The sequence below is a fragment of the Eubalaena glacialis genome, chromosome 4 (assembly GCF_028564815.1).
Source record: "Eubalaena glacialis isolate mEubGla1 chromosome 4, mEubGla1.1.hap2.+ XY, whole genome shotgun sequence".
NCBI classification, from domain to species: Eukaryota; Metazoa; Chordata; class Mammalia; order Artiodactyla; family Balaenidae; genus Eubalaena; species Eubalaena glacialis.
In genome coordinates this window covers 157,862,781-157,876,028 of record NC_083719.1, presented here as the reverse complement: position 1 = coordinate 157,876,028, position 13,248 = coordinate 157,862,781, and the positions used below count along the sequence as shown (strand labels likewise).

Here is a 13,248-nt window from a genome sequence, read left to right as displayed (position 1 = left end):
TTATTACAAAATATGGAGAATAGTCCCCTGTGCTCTGCAGTAGGTCCTTGTTGGTTATATATTTTATGCATAGTATTGTGTATATGTTAATCCCAGGCTCCTAATTTATCCCTCCTCCACCACCCTTTCCCTTTTGGTTTTCTGTGTTTGTGAGCCTCTTTCTGTTTTGGAAATAAGTTCACTTGTGTCTTTTTTTTTTTTTTAGATTGCACATATAAGCAATATCCTATGATATTTGTCTTTGTCTGGCTTATTTCACTTAGTATGATAATCTCTAGGTCCATCCATGTTGCTGAAAATGGCATTATTTCATTCTTTTTTTATGGCTGAGTAATATTCCATTGTATATATATATATATATATATATATATATACCACATCTCTTTATCCATTCATCTGTTGATGGACATTTAGGTTGCTTTCATGTCTTGGCTATTGTAAATAGTGCTGCAGTGAACATTTTGGTGCATGAATCTTTTAGAAATAATGGTTTTCTCTGGGTATATGTCTAGGAGTGGGATTGCAGGATCATATGGTAGCTCTATTTTTAGTTTTTTAAGGAACCTCCAAACTGTTCTCCATAGTGGCTGTACCAATTTACATTCTCACCAGCAGTGTAGGAGGGTTCCTTTTTCTCCACACCCTTTCCAGCATTTATTTGTAGACTTTTTGATGATGGCCATTTTGACTGGTGTGAGTTGATACCTCACTGTCCTTTTTTTTTTTTTTTTTTTTGATTTGTTTGGCTGCATCGGGCCTTATTGTGGCACGTGGGATCTTCATGGTGGCATGCAAGATCTTTCTTTGCAGCACACGGGCTTCTCTCTAGTTGTGGCGCGCAGGCTCAGTAGTTGTGGCACAAGGGCTCTCTGGTTGTGACGTGTGGGCTGTAGAGCACTGGGCTCAGTAGTAGTTGCAGTGTGTGGGCTTAAGTTGCCCCACGGCATGTGGGATCTTGTTTCCCCGACCAGGGGTAGAACCTGGATCTCCTGCATTGCAAGGCAGATTCTTAACGACTGGACCACCAGGAAAGTCCCCTCATTGTACTTTTGATTTGCATTTCTCTAATAATTAGTGATGTTGACCATCTTTTCATCTGCCTTTTGGCCATCTGTATGTCTTCTTTGGAGAAATGTCTATTTAGGTCTTCTGCTCATTTTTTGACTGGGTTGTTTGTTTTTTTGATATTGAGCTATATGAGCTGTTTGTATATTTTGGAAATTAATCTCTTGTTGGTTGCATTGTTTGCAAATATTTTCTCCCTTTCTGTAGGTTGTCTTTTCGTTTTGTTATAGTTTCCTTTGCTGTGCAAAAGCTTTTAAGTTTAATTAGGTCCCATTTGTTTATTTTTATTTTCATTACTCAAGGAGATGGATCCAAAAAGATATTGCTGCGATTTATGTTAAAGAGCATCTTGCCTATGTTTTACTCTAGGAGTTTTATGGTATCTGGTCCTATGTTTAGGTTTTTATTCCATTTTTTTTTTTTAAGGAATTCCTTTATTTTTATTATTTATTTATTTATTTATTTATTTTTGGCTGTGTTGGGTCTTCGTTTCTGTGCGAGGGCTTTCTCTAGTTGCAGCAAGCGGGGGCCACTCTTCATCGCGGTGCGCGGGCCTCTCACTATCGCGGCCTTTCTTGTTGTGGAGCACAGGCTCCAGACGCGCAGGCTCAGTAGTTGTGGCTCACGGGCCCAGTTGCTCCGCGGCATGTGGGATCTTCCCAGACCAGGGCTCGAACCTGTGTCCCCTGCATTGGCAGGCAGACTCTTAACCACTGTGCCACCAGGGAAGCCCCTGATTCTAGGTTTTTCTTAACCTGGAGATGATTCTTTCAAATTTGTTTGGAATGTGTTAATTTCTTTTTCTGGGTTGGTGATTAGAGGAGAATGTTCATAAACTGAAATGTTTTTATTTGCATTTTCTGTTTTTGTTTTATAGTTGCTTAGTTTGGAATTTCTTCTTTTATTCTTATCATTTCCTGGACAAAAGTTTCCCTTTTGTCACTTTAGTGTACTTCAGTATAGTGAAGTACAGTTTCTTTTATGGATGGTATTGTTGATATTAGTGTACTGGGAGGGTGGGGAGGAGACGTTGGCATGTTTCAGTTTTTTTCTTCAGGACCCTTCATTATTTTTCCTCCTTTCTTTTTCTTCCATGAATCTGAGGGGTACCACCTCTTCTTTGTGTATCTCCCTCTTTTCCAGTAGCAGTGCATCTCTGTGGTTGCCACTATTGTTCCTCTCACTTTCAAGCCCTTTAAAATGTAGCTGTCTGTGTGAAGTACCACATCTTGGACCAGTGTTTGGCCTTAGTGTGGGACATTCTAATTCTGAAGGTGATTTTGTCTGTGCTTTAAGTTTTTCATCTCTTTTTCTTATTTTTCATGGAGTCTCTTAAGCCTTCCCTTTCTCTGTTCTGTGTACTCACAGACTGGCAGCAGCAGTGGGAGCTCTGTTAGAATTGGTTGTTTATTTCTCTGCTCGCTGGTTATTTGAAGTTTGTGGTATGTTTTGTCTCCTAATAATGCTGAAGGCATTGGTCATAGATGGTGTTATTTTTGATCCTTGTTGGTCTTGTGGTTTTTTCTGGGATGATATGTGGAGAGATTCAGATTTAGGTGATTACCATTATCTTCTAGACCTTTCATTTTCAGCCATTCTGGATCACTTTATTATAACACAGTCTCATATATAGCTTTGAGTTGAATTATCTTAGATTCTGTTATATTCGCTATATTTCTTTTTCTATATTCTTTGATTTTTGGTGCTCTGCTTTTGGCGTATTTTTTGGTATATGTTTTTTGTTTTATTTATTTATTTTTAGGAAAAATAATTCAATTTCAAGCAGATGAATAAAACATCAAAGTGTCACACTGGATGCAAATCACCAAACACAGTTGATAGAGTTTTCCAATTGATGATATATATCAAGAGGGCTCAGAGCAAGTGAAGTAGGGCAGAAAATTAATATTGTTGGATAATGTTGCTTTATATTAATGCATGTTCCCTTATGTAAAACTCCATATTAAAAAATGCATTTTCCATGATTTTTTCAAGAATCTTCATACAGGTGTTTGCCCTTTATTGAAATATGAATTATTTTAACATGTTTATGAAACTTAGATTAAGTTGGCTTTAACATATTGGAAAGTATAATTTTACATCTTTGCACAATATTTAAAAATAAAATTTCTTCCCATCTCCTTCACCTCCCTCCCTCCCTCACCCCCCACTGGTAACAGATATTCACTTCCATGTTACAGGAATTATTCTTCCTATAATTTTGTTTTTTGTTTTAGAGTTTATCTTTTTTTTCTTTTAATTTATTTATTTATTTATCTTTGACTGCGTTGGGTCTTCGTTGCTGTGCATGGGCTTTCTCTGGTTGCGGCGAGTGGGGGCTACTCTTTGTTGCGGTGCGCGGGCTTCTCATTGCGGTGGCTTCTCTTGTTGCAGAGCACGGGCTCTAGGTGCGTGGGCTTCAGTAGTTGTGGTGCATGGGCTCAGTAGTTGTGGCTCGCGGGCTCTAGAGCACAGGCTCAGTAGTTGTGGTGCACGGGCTTAGTTGCTCCGTGGCATGTGGGATCTTCCCGGACCAGGGTTCGAACCTATGTCCCCTGCATTGGCAGGCGGATTCTTAATCACTGAGCCACCAGGGAAGCCCAGAGTTTATATTAATGACTTTTATAGCTCCTTTCTTCCTTATTTTTAAAAATTTAGCTTTCTATGATCTGGCTTGTCAGTTATAAATAGTATCCTTTGACTTTCACTTATAGTGCATGCAATAGTCAATGAACTTATTCTGTTTTCCACTTCTGTCTTCTCTCATTTATTAGTTGCATCATTTCTACATATAATATTTACATGCTTTTTTCTGTTCTCACCTGTAGTTTTAGGCTTAGTTCTAAAATTTAATATATTAAATATTCACTATCAGTTCTTTTGCCAAGTTTCTCTAATCATTTTTTAGTTGAATAGTGCTTGTTTTTAATTAGATTTGACAAGTAGGCCTTGTGAGTATAATATTTCCTGAGTTCTTATGTGTTTGATACTGTTTTTCTATAGTCTTGATATCTGAAAGACTGCTTGTTGGAATCCAAAATCCTTGGTTTAAAAATATATTTTTTCCCTTGAATTTCTTTAAAATGCTGCCTTCTTGTTTTTTTGCTTCGTATGTTGCATTTAATAAGTCCAGTTTATTTTCCTTTTTTTGGTAAGTGATTAGGCCTTTTTGTTAGTCTGCATGCTTTAAGAATTTTTCTTGGGTGAGATAGGTATATTAGTATATGTCTGGAAATTGACTGTTCAGGGTCCATTTTCCCAGGTAAATCGTATATACTTTCAGTTTGTAGATTCAGGTGTTTTCTCCCTTATAAATTATTTTTGATTATAGTGTTTATGTTAGTCTTTTTCATTGTTTTGTTTTCTTCTTCAGAGACCCCAATTATACACTTATTGGATCACCTTTGCCTGTATTCTTTTTTTCATTTTTAATGACGTTTGTTTTCTTCCTCATTTTACAAGCAATACTTGTTAATTGCAGGCAATTAGAAATACATAGAAACCTAAACTAAAACATGATAATCACCCATAATCCCCACCCTCTAGACATAACCACCATTAGCATTTTTAAATTATTATTATTTTTTAAAGATTTATTTATTATTTATTTATTTAATTTATTTTTGGCTGCGTCGGGTCTTAGTTGCGGCACGCAGGATCTTTTGTTGAGGCACACGGGATCTTTTGTTGTGGTGTGTGGCCTCTTCATTGTGGTGCGTGGGCTTCTCTCTAGTTGTGGCGTGCAGGTTTTCTCTTCTCTAGTTGTGGCACGCGGGTTCCAGAGCGCGTGGGCTCTGTAGTTTGCAGCACATGGGCTGTAGTTGAGGCACGTGATCCCAGTAGTTGTGGCACATGGGCTTAGCTGCCCCACGGCACGTGGGATCTTAGTTCCCTGACCAGGGATTGAACCTACGTCCCCTGCATTGCAAGGCAGATTCTTTACCACTGGACCACCAAGGAGGTCCCACCATTAGCATTTTTTTTTAAATTAATTTATTTATTTTTATATTTATTTTCGGCTGTGTCGGGTCTTCGTTTCTGTGCGAGGGCTTTCTCTAGTTGCGGCAAGCGGGGGCCACTCTTCATAGTGGTGCGCGGGCCTCTCACTATCGCGGCCTCTCTTGTTGCGGAGCACAGGCTCCAGACGCGCAGGCTCAGTAGTTGTGGCTCACGGGCCTAGTCGCTCCGCGGCATGTGGGATCCTCCCAGAGCAGGGCTGGAACCCATGTCCCCTGCATTGGCAGGCAGACTCTCAACCACTGCACCACCAGGGAAGCCCACCATTAGCATTTTGATGCATTTCCTCCCAGTGTTGACACACACAAACACACACACACACACACACACACACACACAGTAATTGAAGTATAATTTACCTACAATGCTGTATTAGTTCCAGGTGCACAAAATAATGATTTGCATCCATTGTATTCCATCAGTGGTATGACAGTACTTGTTACCCCACAATAAGTGTTTTATAAAACATTTTCACTTTTACTATTAGTATAGGTTTAAAAAAGTATCTATATAATTATGATTTGCATACTTATGAGCCCCTGTGTATGTTTTTCTATGAAGTGTTTTATCATATTCCTTGCCTATGGGAGGAGGTTAAATATTGGTCTCTGTATTGATTTATAAGAGCTCTATATATAAGGAAAATTAGCCCTTTGTCTGATAAATATGTTGCATGCTTTTCCTCAGTTGTTCTGTTGCTTTTAAAAGTACTGATTTAAAATAAGTGACTATGCACTGAGTTTAAACTTTATTATTGATTTTTAAACCTTGCATCAAGCTTTCTCTGAACTTGGGTGCGTACTTGCTGGTATTTTGCAGATGGACCAATTTTACATGAGCTTCTATATGACAGATAATTACGTCAGTATATTATGATTTTTAATTTTTATTGGTTCTGAGTCTACATTTTCCTTTTTCTACCATAAGAATCTTTTTCTGATGTCTTCTGTGAACATTTACAACCACCACTGATTCTTCAGAGGCTCAGTGGCCTCTGTTGGCTGTAGAGGAGGTAGAAAGAGTACTACTTTTAATGGCAGTCACCCTGATCATATTTCTTGTTTTGCAACAGGAACCAAAGGAGGAGAATGGATTGCAGAAAATGAAGACAAAACAGTCGAATAGAGCAAAGTGTTTGGCTAAAAGAAAAATTGCACGTATGTTTTCATTTTTGTGTTGAGAATGGTTTGGAAATTACAACAATCATAGACTTGACACTGGTTTCTTCATTAGGAAGAGGTTTCTCTGAATAAGGTTGTGTGTGCTTCCTGTTAATTCTGGGTTCCATTAAAATTTGTAGGGATCACAGTTAACCTATAGCATATACAACTGACTTATTAAAGACAATGTTGAAATTAAAAATATGACTTTCAGAGTTAGGCACACTTGGATTTGAATCCTTGCTTCACCTTACTATGTGGACTTTAGGCAAGCCACTACTTTCAGCCTACCTCTGTTTCCTCATCAATAACATGCAGATAACACTTAGAAAGTCACTTAGTGGCTCCAATAATGGTGTGCTTTACTCTTGTTCATTAAAATTTTTAGGGAAAAACTCTTCTGTGTGTTTCCTGTATTCTTAACACTTCACTCTGGTCATCAAATGTGTAGGGTTTTTTTTTCCCCCACACCAAACGGTTCTCCAGCTCTGTGGCAGACACTGGGTGCCCTACAATTTAAGGAAATCTGACACTCTCAGATCCCACAAGTTAAGAGCTTAATTCTGCAGGACTACCCCTTCTTTTAGACGGCAGTTGCAAGTCCAGGTTGTTACCTGTGCTTCTGACTGACTTGCTAAAAATCAGAGGTTCCCATGACCCCTTTCTTGGGTTTGATTAATTTGCTAAAATGGCTCTCAAAATTCAGGGAAACAGTTTACTTATTAGATGACTGGTTTGTTATAAAGGGTATAACTCAGGAACAGCTAGATGGAAGAGATACATAGGGCAAGGTATAGGAAAAGGGGTGCGGATCTCCATGTCCTCTCCAGGTATGTCACCCTCCCAGTACACACACATATTTACCAACCTCAAAGCTCACCGAACATTGTAGTTCAGGTATTTTTATGGAGGCTTCATTATGCAGGTATGGTTGATTAAATCATTGGCCATTGGTGATTGGTTCAACTTCCAGCCAGCCCCTCTCCCTTCCCTGGACGTTGGGAAGTTGGAATGAAAGTTCTAATCCTCTAGTACCTTGGTTGGTTCCCCTGTCGACCAGCCCCCATCCTTAGGGTCTTTCCAAAAGTAAGTTCATTAACATAGTCTCTGGTGTGCCGAAGAGGGGATTGTTACATGAATAACAAAAGACACCTTTATTGCTCTTTTCATTGAGGAAATTCCAAGGGTATTAGGAGCTCTGTGCCAGGGCCAGGGGCAAAGATTAGGTATATATTTATTATTATAAATCACAATATCAGAGAAATCCTTTGTTGGAAGTTTTTTCTCTTCTGACTTTGTTACTCAATTGTGAAGTCGTTTAATAATTACTATATTTTTGCATTTTAATGTCATGTGAGATGTTTAAGGATTTCAGTGAAGTTTTCAAAAACTATGATAACTAGCTGAAATTATTACAACAATTGATTGAAGATAAAGAAGGATTTTTTTCACTGTTAATTTGAATTTTGGTGATTTAAGGTATAATTCTCAGCCTTATAAAATTAACCATAATTTTTGTTGTTGTTGCTAAATCATTGTGTTATATCTAGAGGTGGCTGTCACTATGGTTAGATCTGTTGAATGTACTCAAGTTATTTTCAGTCTTGAGAATTATTGATAATAGTTACTTTTTGAGGTGCAATAATCTTTATCAGTTGATAGTTAGGTTTTTGTCACCATTGGTAGACTCTTGATAGTTGTTTGCTTGCTGTCTGTGTTTCACGTTTTTGTATAATTGTGTCATGCTTTTTTTCCCAGTCTTACAATCTTTTTAATTTTTTTTAAAATTCAGCCTGACAATTTCAGTCTTTTTAATTGTCCTTTACGTTTATATTTAATGTAATTATTGATGTAGTTGGATTGAAAGCTATTTATTTGTTCCAATTGTTCTTTGTTTTTTCTTTTTCTGTTCTTTTTTTGTATTTGTTGAGTATTATTTTATGATTCCATTTAATTTCTACTATTTACTTACCTTATATCTCTTTTTAAAAATATTTAGTGGTTGCTCTAGAGTTTACAGTATACATGTTTAATTAATCACAGTTACCTTCAAATAATGTCATATTGTTTCACACGTAGTATAAAGATTCCCTAGTGTAAAGACTCCCGATTCCTTTCTACCCTCCTTTGTGTTATTTTTACCATACGTTTTACTTTTGCATATATTATAACACACAATACATCGATACTAATTTGCTTTAGATAGTTAAATGACTTTTAGAGCAATGGAAATAAAAAATAAAGAATTCTATATTTTCCTTTATTTGTGCCATCAAGGGCTTTTTATTTCTTTGTGTAGGTCCCAGTTTCTGTCCAGTATCATGTTTTTTCTGCTGGAAGAGCTTCCTTTATCACTTAATTTAATGTAGACCAATTAATTCTCTATTTTATTTTTGTCTGAAAATGTGTTTCTCCATTTTTATGGTAATTGCTTTACTGAGATGTAACTCACATACTCAATTTATTCATCATATAATACTTTCATCATTGAAAGTATACAGTGGGTTTTAGTATATTAACAGAGTTGTGTAACCATCACCACAGTCTAATTCTAGAATGCTCTCATCACTCCAGAAAGAAACCCTATACACTTAACCAGTAACCCAAAGCCCTCATCCCACCCAACCCTAAGCAACTATTAATTTACTTTCTGTCTTTATAGATTTACGTATTCTGGGCATTCCATATAAATGGAATCATGTAATATGTAGTCTTTCATGACTGGTTTTTTTACTTAATTTTTTCAGGTTCATCTATGTTTTGGCATGTATTAGTACTTCATTCCTTTGTTGCCAGATATTATTCCACTATATCGCTGTACCATGTTTTGTTTATATAGTCATCATTTGATGGATATTTGAGTTGTTTCTCCTCTTTGGTTATCGACTAAAGTTGCTGTGAACATTCAAGTACTCGTTTTTCTGTGGCTGTATGTTTCCATTTCTCTTGAGTAATATAGCTAGGACTGGAATTCCTGGGTCATATGGTAACTCAATATTTAATTGTTTGAGAAACTGCAAGATTGCTTTCTGAAATGGCTGCACCATTTTACATTTCCACCAGCATTGTATGAGAGTTCCAGTTTCTCCATATCCTTGCCAACAGTTATTTTCCTTTTTCTTTTTTTCCCCATTACAGCCATCCTAGAGGGTGTGAAATGGTATCTCATTGTGGTTTTGATTTGCATTTCTCTAATGACTAATGATGTTGAGCATCTTTTCATGTGCTTATTGGTCGTTTCTTTGCTTATTAAAAATATTTTTATTGTAAAATACACGTAACATAAAATATACTACTTTAGCCATTTATAACCATTTAAAAATGTTTTTATCATGAAGCGGTGTTGTATTTTGTCAAAGGCTTTTTCTGTGTCTATTGAGATGATCATATGGGTTTTGTCTTTTGTCAATTTGGTGTATTAATTGATTTTCATATGTTAAGTCAACCTTCCATTTCTGGGATGAATTCTACTCTGTCATAGTGTGTAATCTTTTTATATTATTTCTAGATTTGGTATGCTAACATTATGTTGAGAATTTTTGCATTTACATTCATAAGAGATATTGTTCTGTAGTTTTCTTGTGATGTCTTTGTCTGGATTTGGTATCAGGCTAATACTGGCCTCACAGAATGAGTTGAACATTGTTCCCTCCTGTTCTATATTTGGAAAAGATTGTGAAGATTTAGTATTATTTTTCTTTAATTGTTGGACAGAATTCACCAGTGAAGCCATCTGGGCCTAGGCTTTTCTTGGTAGATAGTTTTTGATTACTAATTCAATTTTTTTTTAAATGTATTTATTTATATTTGGCTGCACTGGGTCTTCATTGCTGTGTGCGGGCTTTCTCTAGTTGTGGTGAGCAGGGTCTACTCTTCGTTGCGGTGCGCGGGCTTCTCATTACAGTGGCTTCTCATGTTGTGGAGCACAGGCTCTAGGCGCGTGGGCTTTAGTAGTTGTGGCGTGTGGGCTCTAGAGTGCAGGCTTAGTAGTTGTGGCACACAGGCTTAGTTGCTCTGAGGCATGTGGGATCTTCCTGGACCAGGGCTCGAACCCGTGTCCCCTGCATTGGCAGGCGGATTCTTAACTACTGCACCACCAGGGAAGTCCTCAGTTTCTTATCTTTTGTAGTTCTGTTCAGATTTTATATTTTTTCTCAAGTCAGCTTTGGCAGTTTGTCTTTTATTTTTGTATTTGTTAGTAATGTCTCCACTGCCATTCTGCTTTTAGTTATTTGAGTCTTCTTTTTTCCCCCTGCTCAAATCTAACTGAAAGTTTGTCAATTTTTTTAGTTTTCAAAAAACCAACTTTTCATCTCATTGATTTTTCTTGTTTTACTATTTTTTATTAATTTCTCCTCTATTTATTATTTTGTTTTTTTTCTGTTTTCTTTAGGTTTAGTTTGCTCTTTTTTTTTCTGTGTCTAGTGGAAGTTTAGGTTATTTGTTTGAGATCTTTCTTTTTTAATATAGGCATTAGATAGATGTAAATTTCCCTTTAAGTATTGCTTTAGCTAAATCGTTTAAGTTTTTAAGACATATTTTCATTTTCATTCATCTCAAAGTATTTTCTACTTTCCCATTGTAATTTTTTCTTTCACCCATTGGTTATTTAGGAGTGTTTTGTTTAATTTCCACGTATTTGTCCACTCCCCAAATTTCTTCCTTCTGTTATTTACAATTTCACTCATTATGTTGGAAAACATACTTTGTATGTTTTTTATCTTTCTGTGTTTGTTGAGGCTTGTTTTATCACCATCATATGTTCTGTCCTGGAGAATACTTCTTGTGCACTTGAGGAAAATGTTTATTCTGCTACTTTTGGACAGAGTGTTCTGTAGATATCTATTTGGTCTGGTTGGATTATAATGTTGTTTGTCTTCTATTTACTTGATGTTCTGCTTAGTTCTCCTTTTTACTGAAAGTGGTAGATTGAATCTCCTTCATTTTTGAGAAATACTTCCCTGGCTATAGGATATGGTTTGACAGTTTTTTCTTTCATCATTTTTAAGATGTCACTTTATTATTTTCTGGCTGCAGAGTTTTTCATGAGAAGTTGGCTTTAATCCTCATCTTTGTTCTTTTGAATGTAACATGTTTTTCTCTCTGGCTTCCTTCAATATAGTCTGTATCTTTGTTTTTTTTTACCAATTTGAATATGATGTTTAGGTATGAGTTTTTTGTGGGGTCATGGAATGTATTTTTCTTGATAGTCTTTTTGGATCTGTGATTTGAGGTCTGATTTGAGATCTCTATTTACTTTGGAAAATTCTCAGCCTGTATGTGTTTGTGTGTATAACTTTCATTAAGACTTTATTTTATTAGAGCTGTTTTAGGTTACAGCAAAACTGAGGACAAGGTACAGAGATTTCTTACATACCCTCTGACCTCACACATACATAGCCTCCTCCATTATCAACTTCTCCTATCAAAGTGATAGATTTGTTACAATTGATGTACCTACATTGACATATTATAATCACCCTAAGTCTGTAGTTTACACTAGGGTTCACTCTTGGTGTTATACATTCGATGGGTTTTGAGAAATATATAATGACATGTATCCATTATTATGGTATCAAACAGTATTTTCACTGCCTTAAAAATTCTCTGTGCTCCACCTATTCATCCCTACCCTACTTCCCCTGCCAGTCTGTGACAACAACTGATCTTTTTACTGTCTTCATAGTTTTGCCTTTTCCAGAATGTCACATAGTTGGAGTCATACGGTATATAACCTTTTCAGATTGGCTTCTTTCACTTAGTAATATGCATTTAAGTTTCCTCTGTGTCTTTTCATGCTTTGGTAGATCTTTTTTTTTTTTAGCACTGAATAATATTCCACTGTCTGACTCTACCATAGTTTATTTATCTCTTCACCTACTGAAAGACATTTGGTTGCTTCCAAGTTTTGGCAATTAAAAATAAAGCTGGAATAAACATCTCTGTGCAGGTTTTGGGGTGGACATGAGTTTTTAACTCCTTTGGGTAAATACCAAGGAACATGATTGCTGAGTACGCTAAGAGTATATTTAGTTTTGTAAGAAAGCACCAATCTCTCTTCCAAAGTGGCTATACCATTTTACATTCCCACCAGCAATGAATGAGAGTTCCTGTTACTCCATATCCTCACCAGCATTTGGTGTTGTCAGTGTTCCAGAACTTGACCATTCTAGTAGTTGTGCAGTGATATCTCCTTTTTTCAATTTGCATTTTGCTGATGATATATGATGTGGAATATCTTTTTGTATGCTTGTTTGCTCTGTATATCATCTTGGTGAGTTGTCTGTTAAAGTCTTTGGCCCACTTTTTAGTTGTGTTTATTTTCTTACAGTTGAGTTTTAAGAGTTCTTTGTATATCTTGGATAACAGTCCTTTATCAGATATGTCTTTTGCAAATATTTTCACCCAGTCTGTGGCTTGTTTTCTTATTCTTACAACATTGTCTTTTGCAGAGCAGGAGTTTTTAATTTTAATGACATCCAGCTTATTTACTTCTTTCATGGATCATGCCTTTAGATATAATCTAAAAAGTCATTGCCATACCTAATGTCATCTAGGTTTTCTGTGTTATTTTCCAGGAGTTTTATAGTTTTGTGTTTCACATATCAGTTTATGATCCAGTGAGTTAATTTTGGGAATGGTGTTAGATCTTTGTCTAGATTCAGTTTTTGGTATATGAAATGTCCAGTTGTTCCAGCAACATTTGTTGAAGATAATCCCTTTGCTTCATTGTATTGTCTTTGCTCCTTTGTAAAAATCAGGCGACTATATTTATGTGGGTCTATTTCTGGGCTCTCTCTTCTGTTCCATTGATCTATTTGTTCTTTCGCCAATTCCACACTGTTTTGATTACTGTAGCTTTATGTAGTAGGTTTTTTGTTTTTTTAAATTAATTAATTTATTTTTATTTTTGGCTGTGTTGGGTCTTCGTTTCTGTGCGAGGGCTTTCTCTAGTTGCGGCAAGCAGGGGCCATTCTTCATCGCGGTGCGCGGGCCTCTCACTATC

The 13,248-nt window shown here is 36.4% G+C and overlaps 1 protein-coding gene across 1 annotated transcript in view; it reads left to right on the top strand.

The window, feature by feature from the left end:
- Positions 1-13,248, top strand: part of UIMC1 (ubiquitin interaction motif containing 1) — a 142,737-nt gene that overhangs the window by 47,994 nt on the left and 81,495 nt on the right. The window contains exon 3 of the mRNA XM_061188509.1: positions 6,155-6,239. Coding sequence (XP_061044492.1) covers positions 6,155-6,239 — 85 coding nt within the window. The remainder of the gene's footprint in view (positions 1-6,154; positions 6,240-13,248) is intronic.